At 40.8% G+C, this 25,799-nt stretch overlaps 1 protein-coding gene across 8 annotated transcripts in view; it reads left to right on the plus strand.

Moving 5' to 3' along the window:
• The first annotated feature begins 4,864 nt into the window (after window positions 1-4,864).
• NSD1 (nuclear receptor binding SET domain protein 1) overlaps window positions 4,865-25,799 on the plus strand; it is a 72,851-nt gene continuing 51,916 nt past the window's right edge. For 3 of the 8 annotated variants that reach the window (XM_032211077.1, XM_032211079.1, XM_032211080.1), the window contains exons 1-2: window positions 5,590-6,153; window positions 6,751-7,655. In XM_032211077.1, coding sequence (XP_032066968.1) covers window positions 6,771-7,655 — 885 coding nt within the window. In that variant the 5' untranslated portion in view covers window positions 5,590-6,153; window positions 6,751-6,770. The other 5 variants (XM_032211074.1, XM_032211076.1, XM_032211072.1 and 2 more) reach the window with 5 other exon arrangements.

A 25,799-nucleotide genomic window follows, 5' to 3' on the forward strand; every position in this document is an offset into this window, starting at 1 on the left:
GGGACAGTAGGACAGGTATGGTAGGTAGGCACGCTGGTGCGCTTTTGCACATCCCCTTAGGGACCTCTTAGGAAACATGTGAGGTCCCCAGTGGACAAGTTTAAGGTTAAAGATATAGGGGTTTGAAGAACTAACAATGGAATCAGGTAGAATGTTCCAGGCATTGGCCAACTTCAGTTGCTGAAGTTATTTAATTGTTATTTAAGTTATGTTTAAAAGTTATTTAAGTTATATAATTGTGTATCTTCACATCCTGATGATATTGTAAATTGTGCCATCGAAGAACCTCACCCAGCAGTTTCATACAGATGTTAGAGGAGCAATGAGAGGCCCAAGACCTGTTCACCCCACTTTGCAAGGGCCTAGGCCTTGATCAATCCCCACCCCCAATGCTGAGTGAAATTGGCCAGTGAAAAAGGAGAAGAACTACTGCAAAACAATGCTTCCTTCTCTCAATCCCTGAAGCTGGGTGAGAAGAACACTGATGGCATCAAAAGCTGCAGAGAGATCCAGGAGGACCATAATGGTCCACATTATGACTTTGGGACTGATGAATAACCAATGGAATTATTGCCTACCCATATGTCTATGTTTCAAGCATCTTCCTTGAAACTCTTCACATTATCAAGCCGACAGTGAACTAGTCACGTGAACACGATTTTCCCAAGTGAGATTTGGGGAACTGAAAATGCAACACAATTTACACACCATGGCTCTGTGGTACCTTAAGCAGAAAAATGGAAATGAAGAAAGGCCCCAAAGCTGGTTAGCATGGAGATGTTCTGAATTATTTCGTTCTGTTTACATTCCATATTCCTATTCAATAGAATGCTAAGGGTTGCTAACCAATTAACAAAAAAGGAGATTCCAAAACTAAAAACGTGTTAATATAAATTTTAATTTAATATTAAAAGCCTGGTGAAAAAGAAGCCTCTTTACGTATTTTTAAAATGTTGATAGTGGTTAGCACAAGTTCTGAGGAAGCATATTTCACCGCTTGGGAGTAATGCAGAAGGGCTTTTCCCCAATAGAAGGCCTCTGACAGCAGGAACTTCTTCAGAAAGGCTTGTCCTGCAGTTCTTAGCTGCTGGGCAGGACACGAATAAACTCTCCTGGGCCTTAAGCCATAAACAGTGCAGATCATCTAGTACAGAGATCAGGGTTCCAATATGTTACAAATATCCCATAGTTTGGTCTACGTTTAGAAACATTAAGAAGAAAAAAGCAATAAGGTTGCCATTGGAACTGCTCCAGAATACATTGTTTCAGATAATTTACTTACGTTTATTGAGAAATTTAAAACAATATTTTCCCTCTTATATTTCAATTAGAATATTTTATATCAGTCAGGTTGCAGATTCCCAGCTACCAACTGACAAAAAATTATCTTCTTTTGGGTAAGATGGATCCAAAAATGATGGACTGTTATTTCTGTAAAATAAGAGAAAGGTCAATTTGAGCTGGAAGGAAATGCATGTCTAAGGCCTGCAGATAAAAGGAACTGTAGCCAAGATTTTGGGGTAGGTGGGAATTTGAAGTGGATAAAGATGCTGGAAGCTAGTCCGAGGAAGCTGGGAGTAGCCATGGTTGAGGCCTAAACACAAAGGTATAAGAGTCGGGTTGGCTGAAGAAAGTATTCTTTGAAACAATATTTTTACTGTTTTTACACAGTGAATTCAAGGCAATAACTTTGAGGTTCAATGAATGTGGGAAACTGACTGACCATGGTTAAAAGAACAATAGCTAGCACACCACTCCTATGGGAGAGAACAGGTAGAAAAAGAGAATCTGAGAGAAGAAAATCAAACTGTGGAAAGAAGAGGTGAAGGAAAAGAGATAGTGAAATCCCAGAGAAAGGAGAAACATCAGCTTGTTGATATGCTTGTGTGTTTTATTAAATCGGCCTTTGCAATCGTTCTGTTGTATTAAAGAGGGAATTGTGTTGAATTGTGGATAACTCAGTCCTAATATTCCTGACTATTGCTGGTCATAATACTGAGCCTGCTGGGTTTTGTGGAGGACAACAGCTAACCTCCACTCACCCACCTTTCTTTCCGTCTTTCCCTGGGCAGCTTTCCTGGGAATAATCAGGGTCACTTTTGATTGCCTGTCCCAGATGTGCAAACTTAATCTGAACTACAACTGACAAAGGGATCCTCTTCAGCTATTCTAATAAGCAGCAGAGATACTCATGGATGAACCAGGTTTCCCGAAAGACAGTGATCACCGGAGAACTGCAAATGTTCCTACCTTCTATCTCTCCTGTTAAAAGGACTACTTTCAATTTGGGAATGGTTTTGTTTGCGTGATACATCAGTTGCAACTGTGACAACCAGGTTTTAAGCAAGCACCTTCTATGAACTGCCAAAAATTTACAAATTATCCTTAGACCATGATTATAAACAGTTTGGTCTAGAGGTTAAAACACCAGACTAAAAAGTCGGAGACTCTTGAGTTCAGGCCCCACCTTAGCCATGAAAGCCAGTTGGGTATCTTTGAGCCAGTCTCTCAGCTCATCCCACCTCATGGGGTTGTTGTTGTGGGGAAAATAGGAGAAAGGAATGTGGTAAGAGCCGAGGTGGCGCAGTGGTTAGGGTGCAGTACTGCAGGCCACTTCAGCTGAATGTTATCTGCAGTTCAGCTGTTCAAATCTCACCGGCTCAAGGTTGACTCAGCCTTCCATCCTTCCGAGGTGGGTGAAATGAGGACCCAGATTGTTGTTGGGGGCGATACGCTGACTCTGTAAACCGCTTAGAGAGGGCTGAAAGCCCTATGAAGCGGTATATAAGTCTAACTGCTATTGCTATTATTATTTATTTATATGTTCACTGCCTTGCGCTATTTGTAAAAACAATAAAGATGGGATACAAATAAAATAAACAACCATGGGTAAGCATGTAAGTAAACAAGGCCTATGTAAAGCAGTATAAGCATTCAAAAGCATAAGTATTATTATTACAGTGACCAGGTAAAAAAGCCACTTTTACTACACAGAGACGGGGGGGGGGGGGGAGAGTGATAGCTCTTTTTATTCTATGTGGACCTTTCTTTCCCAATTTCTTGCTCTCCAGATACCAATTTCCATTATACTCTTCAGAATCTGGTTCAGGACAGCTTGTAATCAGTAACTACTTCAAAGAACAATACTGTCAATTTCTATTTCATACAGGAATATTTGTGGAAGAGGAGGATTAAAATATTTGTTTTATTTAGATCAGTTTGCATTCTGGCCAAAAATATGTAACAGGAAAGGGTGGTTGGTATATTACTGGTATTAGGAAATACAAAACTTCCTTAATCAGATCATTAGTTTATTTAGACCAACTTCCTGCAACTGGATACATCTTCTGCTGGTCCAAACTTTATTGGGGCTGCAACTTTCCAAATTCTAATTGGTGAGGCATTCTTTGCACTGCAGTCCCAATGTTTCGGGGGGGGGGGGGGTCAGTTTGGAGAAGACTGACCTGGACCACTAGGGCACATTCTAGTTTGTCTATTCTGAGGCCTCAGCAGCTGCAATTTAAACAAAATGATGCTCAGTAATAATAAAAGTAGAAAAACATTCTCTTTTAGAACTTTATTTGTGCCAAGGTTCCATGCACAAGTTCCATCTGAGATGGTAGTTTCAGAATAAAAGTTGGTGATTTGCCCAGGCTTGTTCAAATTGTCAGTGGCAAAATTAAATCTGTTTGTGCAATCTGCGCTGTGCTTCGCTTTTAGTGGGGATATTTTAAAAAGCCCGATCCAAGATGTCAGAATGTAGCAGGTTCGTCCACTGTGGGCATACCCCATCTCCCCCATGCCAGCCTATCCTTGAATGGCAACTCCCCCACACAAGAGTTTTTCCTCTGGAAAACTAGCACTAAGAGCAAGCAAGCTCTTTCAAGGCAGCAAAGAGCAGAAGCTGGAAGCTGGCCTTGGACACAATCGTCTCCCCTGTTTGCTTGACTGGGGGTTGCTTCTGCCTGCTCACTCTCAGCAAAGGATGAGAATTTCGCTGAAGCCGATTCCATTTAAATATATAAATGAACATATCAAATAGAAATAAGGATTGATAAGAAACCGGAGGTCCCGGTTCCCTCTTCAGCAAGGCTGCTTTGCTTCCTGCGGACGAAATTCGGCGGCGAGGATTTCAGGTAGACCGAACGAGCCAATCCACCCCTCCCGCTTCAGCCCGTCTGGAGGGGCTTGGGAGCCGCAGGGGGGCTGCCAAGAGTGCGAGTGCCCTGGGAAGGTTTGCCTCGGCTTGGCTCGCAACTCCAATGGCTGCTGTACAAAGCAGGTGGGGGGGGTGGGTGGGGTGGGGGTGCCGGGCGGGGGCGACTGCATTCTGCTCCCAGGCGAAGCCGGGGCTGCACGCGGAAACGGGAAGGGAGAACCACACGGTCAAGGCCCGCCGCTCTTGACCGATGTCAAGGAGCTGCAGCGGCCGCGAAGGAGCGGGGAAGCCGGAGCCTGGGTAACTCTGGGCCGTCGTTCGGGATCTGCACCGCACCACCTCCCGCCGGAGTTTGGGGATTCGGCCGTGGTGGCTGCGCTGCGGTGGGTCCCCCTGCGAGGCTCCCCGCCCGCCTTCGCCCCACATAAGGAAGAAGCAGCGCTTGCCCAAGGCAACAGGCACGCGACGTTCTCGCTGGCCCCGGAGACCAGCTGCGGCAGCGGGGGTGGCCCTTTCAGCGCCCGCAGCGGTAGAGCGGGCTTCTCTCCCCAAGTCAGGCGGGAGACGCTTCATCCAATCTGTGGGGAGGAAGGAGGACAGCCACCCAACCTCACTGCTGGGCAAGCCATTGGCTGGGGAGTGGATCTCCCCCCCTCCCCCCCTTGAGGGTTTGGGGAGCGGCCTGGTTTCGTTCTGTAGATGAGATCCTAGCCTCGTCTTCCTCTGCCCCCCCCCCACGGTTCTCGGGGGCAGTGTGGCCCTGCTCTCGTCTCTGGGAGAACAGGATCCCTTTAGAATTTGGCGGGGGCCAAAAGGCAGCCAGATCTCTCGCCACAGCCCAGCCATTTATTTAAGGAGAGACGGCTCCCCTCCCTTAATCGGCGAAGGAGGTGGGGCGGGGGGGGGAGAGAAAAGAATAGCGACGGAGCTTTTCTTCACTCGCCACCCCATTGTTGGCCGCGAAGAGGGAACAAGTTGACCTGCTCAATTTCCCTCATAGTTTGGGCGCGAATATGGGGGCAGCCTTGGCTACGTCCTGCTCCTAATCTCAGGGGCAGAAAGCCCACCCGGTTTTCCTCTCCCCCTCCCCCTCCCGAAGCGGAATAGGTTTACGAGGTCGGCCCGGCGCCCTGGTCAACCCCATGGATGTGGCGAAGGGCACTCAGACTCGGCGGCACCACGTGCCCCGGAGAGAACCCCGGGACGGCACTAAGCCCGGTTGGCTGGTGGTCACGGGGCGTCAGGAGGACTCCCCCCTCCCCTTATTTCAGGCTGGCGAGGAAAGCGGCGGCTGCCCAGCGGATGGGTGGACGAGCTGAACAGCCACCATCTTTGCTCGCTCGTGCTCTCTCCCGCACCGCTTGGCGGGGGAGCTAGCAAAGGCCTGGCCTCGCAGGCGGCGCCCTGCCTGAGGTGGCTTGGTACGAAACGACTCGTTTAGGCTGCGTGGAAGGACGGGTGCTGGCGCTGGGCGCGAGAAAGGCAGGGTTTGTCCAGCGCGGGCAGAGAGGAGAGCTGCGGCGCCATGTGCCGTGGGAAGGAAGGGAGGGAGGCCGAGGTTAGGCCGGGCAGAATTGCTCGGCCACAACCAGCCCTCGGGAGCAGGCTAAGGAGATAGTCAGTGGAAGGAGCAAGAAGTGGGGCAGGAGGGGCTGCAGCAGTGAGCACTAGGGGGCAGCGACAAGCACACAGGGCCGTGTGGTGCCCAAAGGGGACAGGAGCGGGCGCGCCCGCTCTGATTGGACAGCGCCGCGTTTGCAGCTGCTGAACCCCAAGAGTCAGTCAGGGGGCGCGCGCGAGCGCGCACGGGGGGACAGCAGTGGCGGCGGCGGCGGCGCGCCTGCGGCGGCGGCGCGCCTGAGCGGAAAAGAGCGAGCGAGCAAGCAAGCTAAGCGCAAGAGGCCGGCAGGCTGCTGTGCTGGAGTCGGAGCGGGTAGGGGCCGGAGGAGCCAAGTCGGCTCTTCGTTTTGGCCCCGCACTGAGGGAGGGGGCAGGTAAATTTCAGGAACGACTTCCCCGTTCTCCAAAAAAGGCTTTAAAACGTTTTCTTCAGCCAAATTCCATCCGGACATGGCAAGGGCGCTGCAGCCCACTCCAGATGGGCCTTTGCAAAGGGGAGGGGGGGCAATCCTTGCTCGCTTCTGTCGGGCCTAGTAGGGAAGCCGGGCGGTAGGAAAAGGAGGAGGGATGAAAAGTCCAGAAGCCTTTGCTCGACCGTTCACTGTGTAGCAGCTGGAGCTTTCGGGGAGGTGGGGCGGGGAGTGCGGCAAGGCCAGGCCAGGCCTGCTCTGCTCTGCGGTGCTCCCGGCAAGCAACAGCAGGATGGATGCTGCCCTTGTTATGAAGGCAACGTCAGGTTGTGGCGATTAGGAGGCAGCGTTGCTGGGAGTGGAGAGTCGGGGGAAGGAGCCCGCACCCGGCTTGTTAGACGTTCTGCGGCCTCCGGGCCAGAGCAGAAGGCGGCTGTCGGGCCTCTGCCGCGGCAGCGGCCGCCGAGAAAAGGAGGAGGAGCAGGAGGAATGGCTGCCATTTTGGAGAACAAGGCCATGGAGGGCTTGGCTGACCCCATTGTTGCTGTGTTTACTTCACAGGTTGATGCCCGCCTCGCAGAATGGATCAGGCCTGCGAAGTGAGCAGGAGGGGCTGCCTGCTCTCTCTCACCACTCCTTTGGGGCTAGACGCGCTGGAGGAGGAAGGGGACAGCAGCCCCTACGTGGGGGAGGGTCGGAGTGGTAGCCCCGAGCTCCCTAATGGGTGCCCCGTGGGGGTTCCTCCAGCAGCGTCCGAGGCTGCATTCGGTCAAGAGCCTTCCTCCTTTTATATCCCGCTGCGCAAGCTGCAGGATTTGGCCTCCATGGGCAATGCTGAATATTTCAATAGCTCAAAAGATGGCTCTGATTCCTTGCAGGAGCTGGAAATGAACGACTCCAGCCGGGACTCCCTGGAGCTTTGCAGTTCGTCGTTGTCGTTAGATGGCTCCAGAGACTACCATCTGCAGGATTCTGCCAGGACTTTGGATTTTGACTCTTTTTCTTCATCCGAGGAAGACAAGGAGGAGGATTCAGAAGCCTCCTTCATCACAGCTGAGGAAAACCCAGAGGAAGAAATTCTCTTGAGGATGGCAAATAGAGCTACAGCCACCTGCAGTAAGGAAACCGACTCTGAGAACAGGGCAGACCTCCATCTAGGAGACTGTGTAGAAATTAGACCCAATGAGACCATTTCTGCCCTCTTATCAACCCCACTTTGTTCTCCAAAGCATGTACAAAATAATTCTTACCAAGAGTCGGCTATAGGGAGCAGGACTGAGAAAACGGATCTACCCTCAATGCCTTATTTACCTGGAGATGCTGATCTGAGAAAAGAAAACCAATTCAGTCTCATGAAAGTATCTGAAAAGGAAGATCCAATTCCAACTCCCATCAACTTAGGAAACTTGATAGAAAGGCTTGAATCTTCAATTACTGCAAATCCACCAACTCCAGGATTACCATCTGTAAGCAGCCTTGGGGTACCAAATAAGTTTTCTGGAAATTTATTTTACTGTGGCCACCTGCTGCTTTAGAGAAGCACAAATAGAGGGGAGGAAGGTCGATCAGTTAAGGGGCAGCCTTCTGCAACCTGGTGCACTCCAGATAATCTTGTTCTTAAAACCATTAACTGTCTGAACTAGGATGCTAAAATTTAATTCCATCTGGAAGACATTAGGCTGAAGAAAGTTGTTGTGGGGCAGATTTTTTCCATATATCTGCTTATGTGTTTCAGATGAAAATTGAAATGGGAATGATTTAGTAAAGTGAATAGTACAAATGTAGCTTATTCTGCCTGGCACATAATCATCAAAGTTGGCATATTGAAAAGTAACTTATTGCAGAAACAGGATTGAATCTGTTATTTTTTTTCTTTTATAGGAATTCCCAACTTTCCTTGCTTCTTATTGACAACCATTTGCCAGAATTGGGATGTGATATTTTATTGATTTAATTATTATTTATTTATTTTTTGTTTACAACATTTTTTTTCTTCCTGCTTACGGTTTCAATTATTAGTATAAATCTGGAATTTTAAAACTACTTTGAAGCCAAAATATTCTTTGGATAGAACATTTGTCTATAGAATTAATTTCTACAGTTCATTGTAATTTGTGAGTGTAGGTTATCTTTACATCAGTGAAAGATAAACCAGTTCTACGAGCTGAAAGGTTATTCGTGCATTTCTAATTTGATTTGCAAGGTTGGTACAACCGTTTCACATAAAAGTCACTGCAAGAGTAATAGCACAAATATGAAAATAAGTGTAATTTTGAGCATTTCTTTTGCATAGAAACACATTTCAGATACTTGCTGTCAGTTTTGTCTTTTTAGTGCATGTACATATGATACAACGAACTGATATTGTGTGGTATACTATACATTGTATAGTATACATTGATGTCAACAAGTGTCACATGCCAGGTAGGCATGCAAATATATCAGGATAAAATAACATGAAGCAGGGGGAAATATACTATTTTAGTAAAACTAGAAAGATTTAACTAAAAATATAGGTTTGAAGATTACATTGTTTTATAGTTATAAGAAGCTGATCAGTTCATGGGCCTGGAATTGATTGGGAATGACAACCATGATACTGATAATACCTGGAATGAAAAGTTTACTTTTCAGGAGTAATTTTGCAAATAATTATGTTTTGCTGTGGCCCTATATTCATTGTTGTGAGTGGAAGTATTAAAGAATAAACACAGGGATTGTCTTAAGAATTTTCATTGTGGTTGGTTTGTAAAGGTTGTGCTGTGGCAGTAAATAAATAGAAAAAAGAGTGTGATATAAGAGTAATAGAACAATTCTGCATTTGCCCATTCAGAAGTACATTCCATGTAATTAAATGGAACTTATTTCTTGATAAATGAGAAAAGGATTACGAACAGTTGTCTGGTGCACACATGTATACACATACACTCCACCTCTAAGTTTGGACATATGGTGGGATTTTTTTGAGTTTGCTTGTTATGTGAACCAAGCTATTATGAGTTTTTGTGGGATGCAAGCAATGTATTTGTACGAAGTGCTGCTATAAGAATTGTTTTATCTTCAACTGTAACATTGACATATTGTTCATATTTATTGTTACTTTATTGAAGGCTAGGTAATTCAGGGGAAAAGTTGTTACATCTAAAAACAGCAGCCAACCCAATAATATTTTTGCAGCAGGATTTATACCTCATTGCATGAAGTGGTTATTTCAACTATTAAGTGCACATATAGATATGTGAAGTTCTTAAAGCAGTCATCCAATATGAATTGAGTAATTTATTATATTTGTGGATAGGTAAAATTGATCTGACTAAAGAACCTTATTTATTGTTTTAAATAAAGCAAGCATAATCCTACAAGAGACATTCTCTGCAAGGCCAAATAAGAATATCTCTGAAGTGGTTATTTTATGAGGTTGCTGCTATTTGTAACTGCTTGCATTTGGCTTTTTGTTAAAGTGAGGTGCAAAGGACAAGCAATGCAAGAGTTAGTCATAGGAATATTACTGTCCTGAATATAATTACGAGTTTCATTTCCAAATTGCTTTGTATCTACTGTTTTGAGTTAGAATCTCTGTTCTCTTGAGCCTTCTAAGTCTTGAGTGTCCATGATTAGGTCCTGTGGTGGTTAAGAAGCCTATTTGGCTGAACACTGCTTGCTTGTGTGGGATGCTGTTAAGATAAAGAAAAATAAGAAATCTTTTTTTTAAAAAAAGAGTTTTGTCTTTTGGAATTCAGTATTACAATTCTCTTTTAAAATGTTTTGCCTAAGGTTAAATCAGACTAAAAGTATGTTAGCTTACTGGATCACTTTTGTGAGTTTATACGTATATTAAGAATAATAAACCAAGTAAATTCTAGGCATTATTAACAATCTGTAACAAAGGGTAGTTTCCTTTTTCATTCAATTGAAAGTATTATTTTGTCTAAGAAGAGTTAATAAGGATTAAATTATAGTTAATGGTGTGAGTTCTCATACTTGAAGAAAGTGGAAACCTTTATAGGTATTCCTTGACTTACCACCATTTCTTTGTAACTTTTTGTTAGTGCCAATTTGAAATTATGATGAGCCCTCACACTTATGACTGTCTTAGTGTTCCTGCAGTTACATGATTTCAGTCTGGATGCTTGGCAACCAGCTTACATTTACAACAGTTTTTTAGTCACATGATTGCCATTTGTGACCAACAAAATTAAGTGTGGTCATGATGCTTTGCTTAATGACCAAACTGCTTAACAACATATTTTCCAGTTCCAGTTATGGTCATAAGACGAGGACTACTTATAGCCTGTGACAAACTTGAAATGGGACCTTTACACTTGTATGGTGCTTAGGTGAGTGCAGAAGCATGTGGCCTGTAGTGTTGCAATGGGATGCTAAACATCGCTATTACTTCAATCCTGAATCCCTTGTAGTAAACTCATAGGTAGAACTGTTGCTTTTCTGTGTAGAATAATAGTGGATATTATTTTTTGCTGCAAATTAGAAAAAATAATTGGATGGTTTATGAACCTTATGATTGGAAAGGGTAGATTATGGAAAGAAAGAAACTTTGATATAACCTTAGTAAAAAGGGTAAAATACAAATATTCTTATAATTGCTATTAAGTAGATTAAAAACCACTTCTTTATTATCTCTTTTTCATTCAATTCAACTTCATTTCTTTTTTCTTTCCTATTATTTTTCTCTATTTCTCTTTAAGTAAAAATTTGTAATATTTTTATTCGGAGGAAAATTATCTATCTATCTATCTATCTATCTATCTATCTATCTATCTATCTATCTATCTATCTATCTATCTTCTAATACCAGTAATGGGGATCTGGCATATTCTTGTGGCTGGGGGGGATCTGTAGTCTGTGCCCCTGGGAGATCCCATCTCAGATTTCTATGCAAAAATTTCACTTAGGTCATCTTTTCTGCATCTGTTTCTGTATTTACTACCACTCAAATTATGAAGGGCTTTCTAAAAATAAATTGTTTCCATTCTATCCCATGTACTCTGCCCATAACTAATGAGACCTTCTGACAAACATAATGGACAGGTAAAAATAATTTTGGAGGTTCATGCTAAATATATTAATACCACACTTATTAAGTTTTAGTTGTTCAGAATTAATCAGCTTATTTACAAAATGTTTGTTGTAGAAATAGCCTTTTACCATATTTTTCAGAGTATAAGATGCACCAAGATTTTGAAGAGGCAAATTAAAAAAAGTTTTTGCATTCTGCAGACCACCCAAAAAATCCATTTTTTTGCAAAAACGGGCCTGTTTTTTTCAAAAAAAAGGGCAGGAACAGCCTTTAGGAGGCATATAGAGTATTCCTGGGGGCTGGAGAGCAAAAACGAGAAAAAATGGCCCATTTTTTGCTCATTTCTGTCCTCCAGTGCCTTGGAGCACTCTAGAAGCCTCCTAAAGGCTATGCACAGCCATTTTGGTGAAGGGGGTGGGGTTTTGGGAGGCGAAAAAAGCTGTATTCAGTGTATAAGATGCACCCAGATTTTCACCATCTTTTCTGAGGCAAAAAGTTTTATACTCTGAAAAATACGATAATTAATTTAAACCGATATTATTTATTATTTTATCTTAAAATGTGATTCTCGGACCTGTGAGTGTCCCCTTAAGACCTCTTAAGGGTCCGCAAAATAAAATTTGCCAGACTATGTTGAAAAATAATATCTGAGGAAGCATCCCAATTTCATCACCCCATTGCATTAGGTCAGGCACGGAAGGTATGTTACCTGCTCGATTGGTTAGGTAGTTTTGACTGGCAGGACCTAGATAAAGAGCCTCCTCTGCCATTGCCATCGCCCTATAAAATATTTTGCCTCCAGAGGTGAGATTGTGCCCAGCTCTTTTGGCCTTCCAGAAGAGTATAAAGACCTGGATTTGCCAACTGGCATGGGGATTGAAGAGTCACAGGTGACCAGTGGTGGGTTTCAAAAAATTTTAGAACCTCTTCTGTAGGCCTGCTTTGTGGGAGTGGCTTGTCGGCCATGTGACTGGGTGGGCATGGCCAATTTGTAAAATGTGGTGAAACTCACTTAACAACGCTCTTGCTTAGCAATCAGAATGTTGGCTCAGAAACTCTGGCATTTGAAGCACACAAGTCTTAAAGCTGTCAAGTTACAAGACCCTTGCACCCCTAAGCCTTTAGAAAAAAAAAACAGGGTTGTTCAAACTTGACATCTTTAAGACTTGTGGACTTCAACTCCCAGAATTGATGTAGGAAGGTGGAACCGGAGGAAGCTGGAACCGGTTCTAAATGGCACTGTAGATTTGTGGAACCTCTTCTATAGAACTGGCAGGAACCCACTCCTGCAGGTGACCCTGAGATTGGTTGGTGGTTTGAGGCGCTCCCTCTGACTTTTAAGTTGCCTTTTAAACTTTGTTCTTATTTTATTTTCTGCTTTGTTTCCATTCTGGTTTTCAATTAAGTCTCTTTTACATAGTTTTATGGTTTGTATCTGTAAACCACCCAGAGTCACTTGGGTAGTGAGATGGGCAGTATCTAAATTTGATAAATTAATAATGCAATATTAAAATCCCATCAACAATTATAAGAAGTGGCAGTGTGAAAGCAAATGTGTCGGTTTTAATTTTTAATATGATAAATAAAGATAAAAGTAACCCATACAAACAAAAGCTCTTTTGGGAATCATCCATAAATTTTAGAAGGGAACTGAGAGCACAAACATTAAGAAACACTGATAGTGTTTTGCATCATTGATTGTACCTAATAAAGCAGTTTGCCCATTATATCAATATAGAGGAAGAATGTTTCAGGTAGTCTGGCCTGTGGGTGAAAGAGTTTTCACTCAGAGAGAAATAAATCTATCTGCTAAACGCTCCCTTGATCATGTCTTTGCTCTGCCTCTTCCTGATGTGTTGGATTAAAAGGATCCTCTGCCCCATTACTGTCCAAAGGTGTCAGTCTTACCTAGATTCTAGTGCAGTGATGGCAAACTTTTTCAGCAACAAATGCCCAAACAGTAACGTGCCGGAGCCCCACAAACTCAAAGACCAGCTGCCTAGTGCGCATGCACATGCCGGCCACTCGGCCTCTGGGTTTCTGGCACACGCATGCATTCTGGCCAGCTGGTCTTCAAGTGGCAGAAACCAGAAGAGCAGGTGGCAACAGCGCACATGCCCACAGAGAGGGCTCTGTGTGCCACCTCTGGTATGCATGCCATAGATTCGCCATCATGGTTCTAAGTGTATTCTTTTTTTTTTTTAATATATTTTTATTATTTTTACATTTAAAACAATGCAGTACCGCGAAGTCGAAGTGACCATACATTCATATTATATACAGCTAGTCTCAACTATTAACATTTAGCCTACTTAATACATTGTCTATCCTTCTGTTCAATCACAATATATACAGTTTGTTCCAGTCTTGTCACTTTGTCTTATACCAATCATAAAATCTGTTCCAGAGTTCAAAATATTCTGATTCCCCTTTATTTTTAAGTTCAAGAGTGAGCCTATCTGCTTCCGCACAGGCCAACACTTTTCTGATTATATCTAGCTCTGATGGTGTATTTTCTTTTTTCCAATATTGTGCATAAGTTATGTGCGGCGCAGTTAGTACATGTATAATTAGATAAAGTGTATCTTTCTTAAACCCCTCCGGTATTATACCTAGGAGAAAAATTTCTGGTTTAAACAAGATTTGGTTTCCCACCATTTGTTCTAACCACAATTGAATCATTTTCCAATATTTTTTTGCCTCATTGCACGTCCACCACATATGATAAAAAGTGCCTGGTTCTAAGCCTATTCTTATAGTGGCCTGAGAGCCTTTTAAGAATGAAATGTTTTGAAAGAGGTAGTAAGAAACTGGCCGTGTTCCCCAAGACCAAACTAAAGAGACCAAACCCTAGTGAAGCTCCTCCACCCATTACTGGAGGACTCTCCTTGGGCAGTCAGCTTCTTTTTGTTATTGCAAACTGTGCAATAACACACACACACACACACACACACAACTCATCTTTATGGCTTAGGAAATGTTAGAATCACAGAAGAGAAGTTGTACCTTGACTTGACTTTCTGACAGACTCTGGTGGTTTTCCCAATAAGTGTGTTGGTTCCCATAATTCTCGGCCAGCCTGGTATTAGACTGAGAATTAAGTCTAATGCATCTGGAGAGGTTCTTGGGAGAATTTGCTCTTCCTGTGGAAGTTTGCGAAAACTAACTTTTATTTTGGGGGGGTTTGATGCTGTATAATACTGTGTAACCTTCAGAGAGATTGTCTTCATTGTTTTCAGAGGAAAAACAATGTATCTTTATAGCAATATTCCTTATGATAAAATTGAACAATCCAGGCTAGGCCTGGAAAACATAATGAATTTAGGGATTGATCCAGACGTTCCTTTCATGCAGATCTCTGCTGAAAATAATGGGGGAGGCAGTTTCTTTCCCACACCCAACCCAGGCTCCAGTGGCAGCAATATCTTCAATTCTGAAACATTTGTAGTCCTCCATAGCTGTGTTTTCTGGGGATGCTAAAATGGGCAAAAAATTAGATCAAGGGTATCAAACTCGCATTGTCACAGTGTCATCATATGATGTATCACAGATTTTTTCCCTTTTACTAAACCGGGGGTGGGTGTGACTAGTGTGTGACGTATCTGGGCCGTGAGTTTGACACCCCTGCTTCAGATTATTATTTCATAAATTAGATGCATGAAGCCTTTTATTTTGTGGTTGTACACCAATTGCTTAACAGCTTTGTTTATTGTGTTTCTGTTCAGAAGTATGTAAAATGGCTTTTTAAGTTCATAAGACACATGTTTAATTCCTCCATTTTCAGTGGCTATTTTTAGTTTACTTATCACAATTAATTTGTGGAAAATCATAAAAATCGTTGAAGTGAGGCGTAATCTATTATTAAACATTATGCTGTTTCTTATGTCTTGTTCTGCAAGTGACCTTTCTATCAGTCAATAGTAATTTTTGCTAAAGTAAGTAATAATATGCTTTCCTCGTTGTGTTAAATGAGGATGAGAAGAAATATGGCAGTTGGATCAGTTAAGAAAGTTAAAAGATCTGTGTCAAAATATCAGTTTAGCTGCCCTGAGCTGAGGATCATTTCAACCAGTTGTTGATTAAAGACCTTCATTTGAGAGTAACCAGGCAAAAGTATTGATAGTAGGCATGGATTTCTGCTTCACATTAGTATCATTAAACATCTATGATATGGACAATACCGTGTTTCCTCGAAAATAAGAAATGGTCTTATTTTCTTTTGAACCCTGCAATAAGCACTTGGCTTTATTTTCAGGGAGGTCTTGTTATTTTTGAGGTGCAGGAGGTGGTGAGCGTGGTCACCTCATGACTGCTACTGTGTTGCAATATTTTGGGGGAGGGCTTATTTTAGCGCATGCACTCAAAAGCCCAATTGGGCTTATTATCCGGGGAGGTCTTGTTTTCAGGGAAACGGTGTATCCAAAATTCAGTAAAGTATAATTTTTTTTCCAGAAAGTGGAGTAGTTGAAGTACCAGCCTAGAAACTGGGAGACTATAATAATTTCTAGTGTCCCCTCAACCAACTGGGTGATCTTGGGCCAGTCACTTTCTTCTAGTCCTAAGGAAGCAAGAAATGGTAAAGCACCCTGAAAGATTGTGCCAAGAAAATTGCAGGAACCTCTCTAGGCAGTCACTAGGAGTTAAGACTGACTAAAAGGTACCAAATAATCATTTTCTTCGTGCCTAAAATGGGCTCTATAATTAGGGTAAGACAGATTTAATTGTGTAGTTATAGAAAGAAATGGCTCATTGTTTAGCAGGCCAAACTCCAAACTGGAAGTAAGTGCTGGAAACTGGCAAAAATGCAATCATGTGATTGTGGAGACACTGCAAATGTCTGTAAAAGGAAATTGGGTGACAAATGCCCAAAATGCAATCACATGACCCACAGGATGTGTATAGCTGTAATAATTCAAAAAATGGTTGTAACTTGGGGGAGGTCCATCGTAACTCTTGTCATTAAGTGACCACTTGGCAGTCGAGGATTTAAAGTCTGGTATACTAGAGTGACTTTCTGCTCTGTTTCTGGCTTATGTAGGGTTACAAAAAAAAACCTAGAATTTGATAACTTTAAAATAATATAAAGCACTGAACTAAAGGATATTTAATTGTAACAAGCTAATACTTATTCCTAATATAGAAAACGTGCTTAATGTATATTTCTATTTTTCCCCCCAAAAAGAACAAACATTTAATGTTCTACTTCTCAGACTTCTTTTTTCTTGTGATACATTTTACATTGTTGCAAGTTTTCTAAAGCTATGAACAAAAATTAGTAACATCTCTAAGTAACCTGGAATATTTTTTTTCTTTGCCTATTAGTATTGGAATGTCTACTGAGAAAAATTCTGGCCCAGAAGATTACCTAATTGCATATGTATACTAAATTACTAAATTAATTGCATTTTTTTCTTCTGTTAGTAAAGTCAGAATGAATGGATTAATTTGAAGACAAAAGGTTGCTTTTTACTGCTTTTGGAAACCAGGTAGTATCAGCCCTTGTTAGTATTTGAATGGGAGACCACAGGGAAATTTCAGGGTTTTAGACTAGATTAAGACATTGAAAAAAAATACCCTGAAAGAAGGCAGCAGGCACTCACTTCTGTGTGGTTGCTAACAAAACTGTATATTGTCTAGGAGTCAAACTCAATTTGAAAGAAAAATTTACATGTAAATGAGGTAGTACTTAAGGAAACAGTTATTTAAATATTATGTGTTTTCCTTTCTAAAACTTCCTTTGAATAGTGGTATTTCTTTCACAGATGCATGTATCAGTTTGTAAGTAGCAGTATTTTGGGATATAAAAATATTAGAGTTTTGAAGTATCTTGCAGGCTCAGTTAAAGGATAATTCAGAAAATAAATTTGTTAGCCTATTTTGGTCCAATGTCTTTTATAAAGTCTTTTTCTCCATTCCAAGATGCTGAAGTTTTAAAGATATTTTCCTTTTAATTCATCTAAATGTTACTTTAAGAAAATTCTAGTATTTCTGTAGAAAAATATGGAGTCTTTTCCAAGGCAGTGGTGTTACATAGAAATAGTATTTATAATGAGACGTCAACTTCTGTCTTAACTTCTCTCTCTTGTTTTGGTGATAAAGACTCTTGAGTTTGATTCCCATAAAGAAATCTATCTTTATGTTTGCAGATAATTTCTGGTGCTTCTGCTGAACAACCATAAAATGTTGGTTTTTTTTTTAAAGCATTAATTAAGCTGATATATAGATCCTAAAGCAGGTGCTGCACAGTTAATTTTTGAATCCCTATATGTAGCTATGTCATCTCGCACAGCACTGTGGCAACTAGGGAAGTAATAACTATGCTAAGATTCTTTATATGGGGCATCAGTAAGTTGGGTACAACTATATATGTTATATTCCGTTTTGTTAGTGTTGAATATTAGCTTTTTCTCTCTCTGCAACGAGAACTGTTATTGTGCCTATAGCTTTTTAAACATCATTGGGGGGGGGGGACTCCTTGGAATTGAATCACCAGTAGGCATGTTAAATAATGAATGGAGTTGAAGAAAGAAAGGTCCTAAAGTTATAAAAGGAGAACGACAAACCATTACTATGTTACTATATTATTAATGATTGAAACAAGATTTCCATTTCCTGTTTTTTTTCATTTGCGTTGTTTCAATTTAATTATAAGTTAGGCCAAAATCTTAAATTCTTTGCTCTTTAGAAACAATGCATTACACCACTATGGCAACATGCAGTTTTTCTTTTATAAAGGAACACATTTTATACAGTGTTTTAATTTTATTGTAATTTAGTTTAACCTTAAATCAGTTGTAGTTTTTGTCTCTCTCTTCTTCCCTTTCTCATTCTGGCCTCCCAACATTCTACTCAAAACTTAAGAGTGGTGCTCCATCCAAGAGAATACATCATTATCACGTTGTACTATGTCTGAACCATGTTAAAATACATTTTCTAGGTAAATAAAATGGCATAAATTTTAAATAATGAAACAAAGCCATTGGGGGTTTGAGACAAAACATCCTCTGGCAAGATGTTTTAATACCATTCTTTACTTTTATAATATTGACCCCCAAAGTCCAGCAAATGAGAAAATGAAGAAAATAGTCCAGATTAGATTAAAATTGTTTTGACGTCTTTGAACTTTTGAAATATCAGAGTTGCTCACAATATAAATCAAATTAACATGAATTTAATGCAAGCCAGAATTCCCATAAAAAGTATAAAAGAACTAGCTGCCTAGTCTTGTGAAGGATCACAGAAGGTAAAATTCTGCCATGTTTTCTTTTTAGAAAACCCATTTCCTCTCCTTTCTACCTTATCTTTTGGGAAGGATAATAGGGGATATCTTAAAACAAGTAGGACATTTAAATTTTTCTTCTGTATGTAAGACTATTTTGCACCCTGTAAGATATATATAATAAAGCAAACCCAGGATTTACCTGACTGAAATAAACCATAGTTATCTGATTTACATGCAGTACATTACAGCTAGGACATAAGGTTGACTTTATATAATCACAATAAATCAATAGCAAAGAAAGCTTAGCTTTGAACTATGCTTTTTATACATTCCTGTTATAGTCAGTAGGTCAGTGGGGCTTTGGAGAATCAAATCTAAATCTACATACTTTGTCTCTCCAGTCTACTAGTATATATTTGTTATGTTAAGGGTTCTATTTATTTGTCACTTTCATTGTGCCCCTCATTTCCTAATACTGTTAAATATAATGTTTCAATGTTTATAGATAAAAGGAAATGGCATTAGAACATGTAAATTAACGAGGTGGCCTTTTGAACATGTAGGTTGTCTGTTTTCTAGAACTTGTTCGTGATGATAAGAACATCATTGCTGAAATGCGTCTCTGCTTAGTAACCAGTATGTTCTCTTTGGAAATTGTCTTAATGACAAATATGTTCCATTTGGAGATGTTCTGTCTGTACCCAATAGACTTCTGTCTGCTACTTTCTCCTTTCTTGATTGTTTTCTGTTTTTCCTTTGTGCAGGACTTTGATATGCTTCAGATGTGTATTGGATAAAGCTATAGTATTAATATTTATGGTTGTTTTATGTGTATGCCAAATCGTAACTTGATACTTAGTACTCCTACTTACTTAAATGCACTGCTCCCTACTAATATTGTCCTGGATCCTAAATAATGCTTAGTCAGTGGAAGCTTCTTCTCAGTGGGTTACCAGATTGGCTGCAAACATCTGGATGACCATCAGATAGCAAGAATGGTTTAGATCAGTGCTGTCAAACTCTTGGCCCGCAGGCCAGATCCATCACACACTGGCCACACCCACATTAGTGAAGGGGGGGAAGTCTTGATATATCATGTGAAGCTGCTGTGACGATGCGAGTTCCACATCTCTGGTTTAGAACTTTCTTTACTACAATCTAATGGTCATCTGGAGTTTTTGTTTCCTGTATCTACTTCTCAACCTCTCTGTACATGCACAAAAATGTATCCATATGCACTTTGCTCATGTCATACTTTCTTCAGTATTATTAACTGCTTTCTCAAAAAAATGTTTGTTAGCAGTATGAGTTGAATTTTTATCACCAGTGACATCTAGATTATAAGAAAATTACACATTTCTTTAGGATGCTTGGACCCCTCTTATTTCCATAGCCATGAGAATATCAAGTAACAGAATTTAAGTTTGGAGGATATCTATGAGTTATTCAAGTGGCTACAACTTATAATTGCTTCTTAGAGCAAAATAATAGGGAGGGTAGTATGCAAGTTCAGAACAGAGATCAAGCTAAGGCCAGCACTTTGCCTGTCAAATGAGTAGGTTTGAGATAGCATATTTTATGGAGTATAAGATGCTCTGAAGTATGACGCACCTAGCTTTTGTGGGGGAACACCAGAAAAAAAAATCTGCCTCTGACTCCCAACAATTTGTCATCTTGTAGCAAACAGCAAACAGCCAGTTTCAGTTTCAGCACAACCTGATTAGCATAAGCAGCTGATTGTCGAGCCTCCCCACAATCAGCTGTTTCAGGCTGCAGGGATTGCCATAGCCTATTGCCACCACTGCAGGCCCCATTTTTGGCCTCTGCATCCTGTTTTCAGCCTCCGCGTGCCCTGTTTTCCGCACATTCTGGGCGGCAGGGATCGAAATGGGCAGAAAATGGGGCACTCGGAGGCCAAAAATGGGCACACAGAGACCAAAAATGGGGCATGTGAGGCGGCAATAGACAATGGCAATCCCTGCAACCTGAAACAGCTGATGGTCAGGAGGATGATCCAACCAAGAGTTAGCTGCTTGTGCTAATCAGGCTGCGGTGAAGCTGAAACTAAAACAGGCTGTTCACTGTTTGCTGCAAGAAGGCAAATTGCTGGGAGGCAGAGGCCAAAGAGTGGTGGGTGGGGCTACATTTGGTGTATAAGATGCACCCAAACTTTCAACCTCTCTTGGGGAAAAGTGTGTCTTATACTCCAAAAAATATGGTACATTTATAGAATTCGGAGATGAGAGTCAAGAAGCTAGAGGCTTGGTTGGATAAAGCAGTTTCCCTTTTGGAGCATTCCTCCTAGCAAAAAAAGGTAAGAGCCATCTTTGCCAGCCATCCCTTTCAGAACAGCCCAATATTCTGATGAGTTCTCTAATTTGTGAAAATAACTTTTTGAGAACCACAGAGGCTCTAAGTTAGTCCAAGACCCTATGAAGCCCTTGTTTTTTTCCAGCTTCCAATAAAATTGCCCACTGAATTAAAAGCTGATTAAAAATAGTTCTGGTCCAATCTATAAAGTTAATGTTTGAACAATTTAAAACACTAAAGAAATGCTACTATTGCAGAAGAAACGGTTTCTGACTGATTTGTAGCCATATTCCCATTTTTTAAAAACACAATTAAAATCCTTTCATCCACATTAATAAATATAATCGAGCAGGGGGCGCCATTGCAACCATTGAATGCCAAATCAGTTCATCGGTGGACTACAAAGTGTAATATTTCCTCCCCTTTCTAATGAGTAAGGAAAATCAGTTAATAAAAAAAGGAGAAAACTGCAGAAATAATATCCCCTGTAGATAACACACACAGTGTTAATTTATGCAAACATGAATTATTCTGGTGTTTTCAATAAGCTCAGCGGAGCTGAAAACCAGTTTAAAGTGCATTATGAAAAGGCACTTATTGGACATGTGGAATAATTATAGCTATGGATAGGTGGATTATTTAAAAAAAGGTTTTGGCTAGGCTTGATTTGTTAGTTTCTGCCATGTGCATATTTTAATCTGGTATTAATATCAAAATTTATTCAGTTCTTAGTACAGGAGAATTCCAAACACATTAGAATGGTACCTATGTTGATTTTTAAGTGAATATATTTTCAAGTGAGAATAAGCGTTTGTAAATTGAATATATAATGGAGCTTGTAGGGTAGTGTGTGTGTATTAAATTCAGGAATATATATAGCTAATTCTCAACTGTGATATAATTGCTATAGGGAATTACATTTTGGATCATTGCTTCTGCAATAAAGTCTGTAGATATTTGGGGATTTGAAATGCTTTCACCATCATTAAGCACCTTTTAAATGCAATTCAAGCAATAAATATTGCATATATATTGTCAGAAAAACCCATATCCAGTATATTAAATACGGACCTTTGATGGGAAGTGGGATAGATATAGTTTAAATAATGAAATCATGTTCAGAAAACTCACTTCCTGTACTTCTGTGGACATTCCCTTCATAAATAGCAGAAACCTTTCAAATCCTTTTGAAACATCTGCAGAATCTTAATGTTCAAGACAAGGGGACAGTAGTTCGACTCAGCAGTCCCCAATCTTTCTGACTCCATGGACTGGCAGCAGCAGTGGCGGTGGCGGTGAGGGGCTAGTTTTGCATGCACAACCTACCTCCTGCTCATGCACAAATGAAGCTTTGCGAGTTTGCCCCTTACTTGTGCAGTACACAGACGGGTTGGGGTCCCATGTTCCAACTGATATAGGTCTTTCTGCTACATCCATAATGAAGAGGTTAGGACACATTCTTTTGAAGGAAATTCGTTTTAGACAATTTAGTAACTCACAGTGAAGAATTGCTTCCGCAAGAGATACGGCAGATGTGTCCTCCAAAAAGTTGATGCTGCTGTTGTGAAGGTCATACACCCATGGATTTTGCAAGCACAGGAGGCATTTCCATCAGGGCTGTTTGCAGCTGCTTTGTTTCGCCACTAGCCCTGCTTAGAAGAGCCTATGCATGCAGATATATATCCACTTGGCAGTGGAAGGCCTTCACAGCAGCTGTACAAAATTGTTGGGAAACTCTGATCATTTGGACACTTGAAGAGATGCTTTCTTCAAAATGCTATGCAAAAAAAAATACATGATTTATACAATGCTCATGGATAGTTGGTTACTGGGATCCAAACTGGATCACTCCAAATGGAAGGAACAACTTGTCCTGAAACCCTCGGTAGCAGATGCATCACCAGATTTTTGGTTCACATTGTCCATTACCTCCAGCTGGGGACTCTGTAGGTGACATGGCTATGTGGCATCTTTCCATAGAGGAAGGAGACATCCTCATTACCTATCTTGCCGAACAAAAGTATATGATGCTCAGATTATTTGAGTGGCACAGCCAGCAATGACCCACATATGGCTGGCCTACAGATGCGCTTTGAAGTTTCTTAGGCCCCTATTTTGGAGCCCTAAGTTGGAGGTTGTGCAACCAGGGTTATAGTTTTTTTAGGTGAAATTTACATACTAGGATCCTGGTGTGATTGGTGCTGAGTTATAGTGAATCTTGATGCTCTCTTTTGACAGAGTTTGCATATAGTTACTAACTGATAGTAGTTGAAAAAGAATTCTCCCCCAACTTCTCATTACCCTAAAACTGCATTTCTTTAATGGAATATTGATTGTTCATGGTTTATGTACAGAGAATTTGGTTTATGAATTTTTGACACCAGTTGGCTTGCTTTTAAAAATGTATATCTTTTCTTTATAAAGGAGATAGAAAAACAAGAGAGGTAGAAAAAGGAAAATATTGTGAGAAACTGTCATAAAGAAGCACTTCCTGGTAGTAATATTATGATACAATGCATTGGAATGTTGGGGTTTGTGAATAATTTTCTGTGCTATCAAAGGAATATTATGTTTATGCAAATTATTATAATTCATTTTTTAAAATCATAGTTGAACCTAGAATATCCTTTTCTTGAATGTAAGTATATACGGGGAGTGCATCTTTTCATACAGTGGGAGACACAAGTAGTTTCCATAGTGCAAAATGATTTCAGATTTGTATATTTCCAGTTCAGAAAAGGTAATAAATTGTGATTCTTATTATATTTCAGAGTCAGTGTGATGTTTTTGAGATGAAAAATCTTGATGGGAGTAAAGTTATTTGAAAAGAGAAGTAGGAAAAGGATTTTCTGAGCACTTTCAGTGTATCCAAATTTATTATTTCTCATGCGTAGGGAAAGAAATAAGGTTTGTCCCTACATTCTTCAACTTATTTTCAGTTTTTTAGACCATCATTTGAAGTGTAGCTAAAATTTCTTTTTGAAAAATTAGTGATGGTATCTATATTCTTTAATATGACTTGTCTCAGGCTTAATAAAGGTTACCCTGTAAATAGTAGAACTTTAATTGGTTATCAGCTGAATTAATTCCATAAACATTTTTACAAAATGTCTTTAAGTCTTCTGAAGCCACAAATTACATAAGATGCTGCAGAAGAATGTTCTTGTTTATCGATGGGTGCAGAGATCAGCAAATTATTTATAGAGATTTGCATAGATAGATTCTGTTCAAAAATCGCATCTAACCAAGGAAGATTGCTGAGTATTGTGTTATTTATATGGTTCATTTGCTCTGGAATTTGAGGTGAGGCCATAATTAATATATTTTCAATCTTGGCTTAGCAATTATAGTCAAATTTATATCCAATATCAGTGGCCTCCAAACTTTTGGACATTCGGGAACAATTCCTTGGACAGGTTTTTCCGCAGACCAGAGGGGGCATGGTTTTCTGTGCTGCCTGCATCCCGCGGATGGGGCTTTGCTTGTTTGCACAGACCGGTTTCTGGCATGACACAGACCAGTGCTAGTCTACGGACTGAGGCTTGGGGCCCCTTTTCTATATAATAACTGCTGTAAAATTCCAAGTAACATTTAGCTTGGGAAGGCATAAAAGAGAAAACTATTCTCCCATGGAAAGTCAAAACTTACAAGAACTATAATCTCATATGAACAAGCATGCCTATTGGTAACACATTGTTTAATTGCTCCCAATTAGCTTTTCTTGGCATTTGATGACTCTAACCAACTTGGGAGAACTAAAAAAAATGTTAGAAAAGTGTTAGGTAAGCTCCCCGTTGGGAGAGTGAGTACGTTCAGCGAAGCGTTGTGAGAGTTGTGTTGGAGAACACACAAACCAGCATATAGAGACACTGCAGTTTAAATAGGCTTTTACTTTCGTGGAAATAGAGGTATCAGAGTCCATCAAACAGTCCAAGTCATACACGGATAAGACAGTCAGCCATCAATGGCTTTCCGTTAAGGGATAATCCAACTAACATAGTCCAGTATCATATAATCAGTCCGGTATTCAAAGTTTGCTAGCAGTTGCAAAAACTTACAATGGCTCAGGGCACTCAGATCAGATCAGCCCAGCATCTAACGAACAGAGAGAGAGCTAACAGTCATTCTGGCTCCCTCTTATGGCCGATTGAGGAAAACAGCAACCAATCACATTTTACAGTATGCTTTAAAGAAACAGGTACAACATTGTTACATGATTTATATATTGCCAACCCAACCGTTAGATTATATTCCTAACAAAAGGAAACAACAGATAAACAATCAAGAAGCTGACTAATTGGAAATTAAGTGTACAGTTCTCTGTCAAGAATTGAAATGGGACCTAGAAGTATTTATAGGCAGTTAAGGTCATCAAGAAGCAATGAATAACCTAGTAGTTCAAATATGATGAAAATTAAGATAGGAGATAATCCTACACTTTCACAAATCCAAAAAAATTAAAGCAATAGACCCTATATCTGTGATGGTGAACCTATGGCATGCGTGCCAGAGGTGGCACGCAAAGCCCTCTCTCTGGGCATGGGCACTGTCACCAGCTGCTCTTCTGGTTTCTTGCACACTGATCTTTGCAGGCACCTGAGTGTTGGAAAATGGCCTGAAAATGCCCAAAACCCAGGCAGTTTTCCGGGCCTTTTCTGGGCCATTTTCCAGCGTTCCAGTTCCTGCGAAGACCAGCTTGTGTCCACGAAGACCATTACAAAAACAGCCTGAAAATGGCCAAAAAAACTGCCTGAAAATGCCCCTGAAAAACAGGCATCTGCGTGCCGGCCAGCTGGTCTTCGGGTTTCCAGTGCTCTGGCACACATGTGTTCTGATTTGGGCCCTTGGTGCCGAAAAGGTTCACCATCACTGCCCTATACCATTACCTATTGAATAAAAGTGGTAACAACAGAGTTAATCGGATTCAAAAGATACAGAGATAAGAGAAGGGCTTTTAATCAATAGTTTTGTGTTGCGGGTAGATGTTTGGTGCCTGTATGTTGGTCATTAGACAAAGAAGTCACTAAGTGAAACAGCAAA

Source organism: Thamnophis elegans, chromosome 2 (genome assembly GCF_009769535.1).
Source record: "Thamnophis elegans isolate rThaEle1 chromosome 2, rThaEle1.pri, whole genome shotgun sequence".
In the NCBI taxonomy this organism is placed as follows: Eukaryota; Metazoa; Chordata; class Lepidosauria; order Squamata; family Colubridae; genus Thamnophis; species Thamnophis elegans.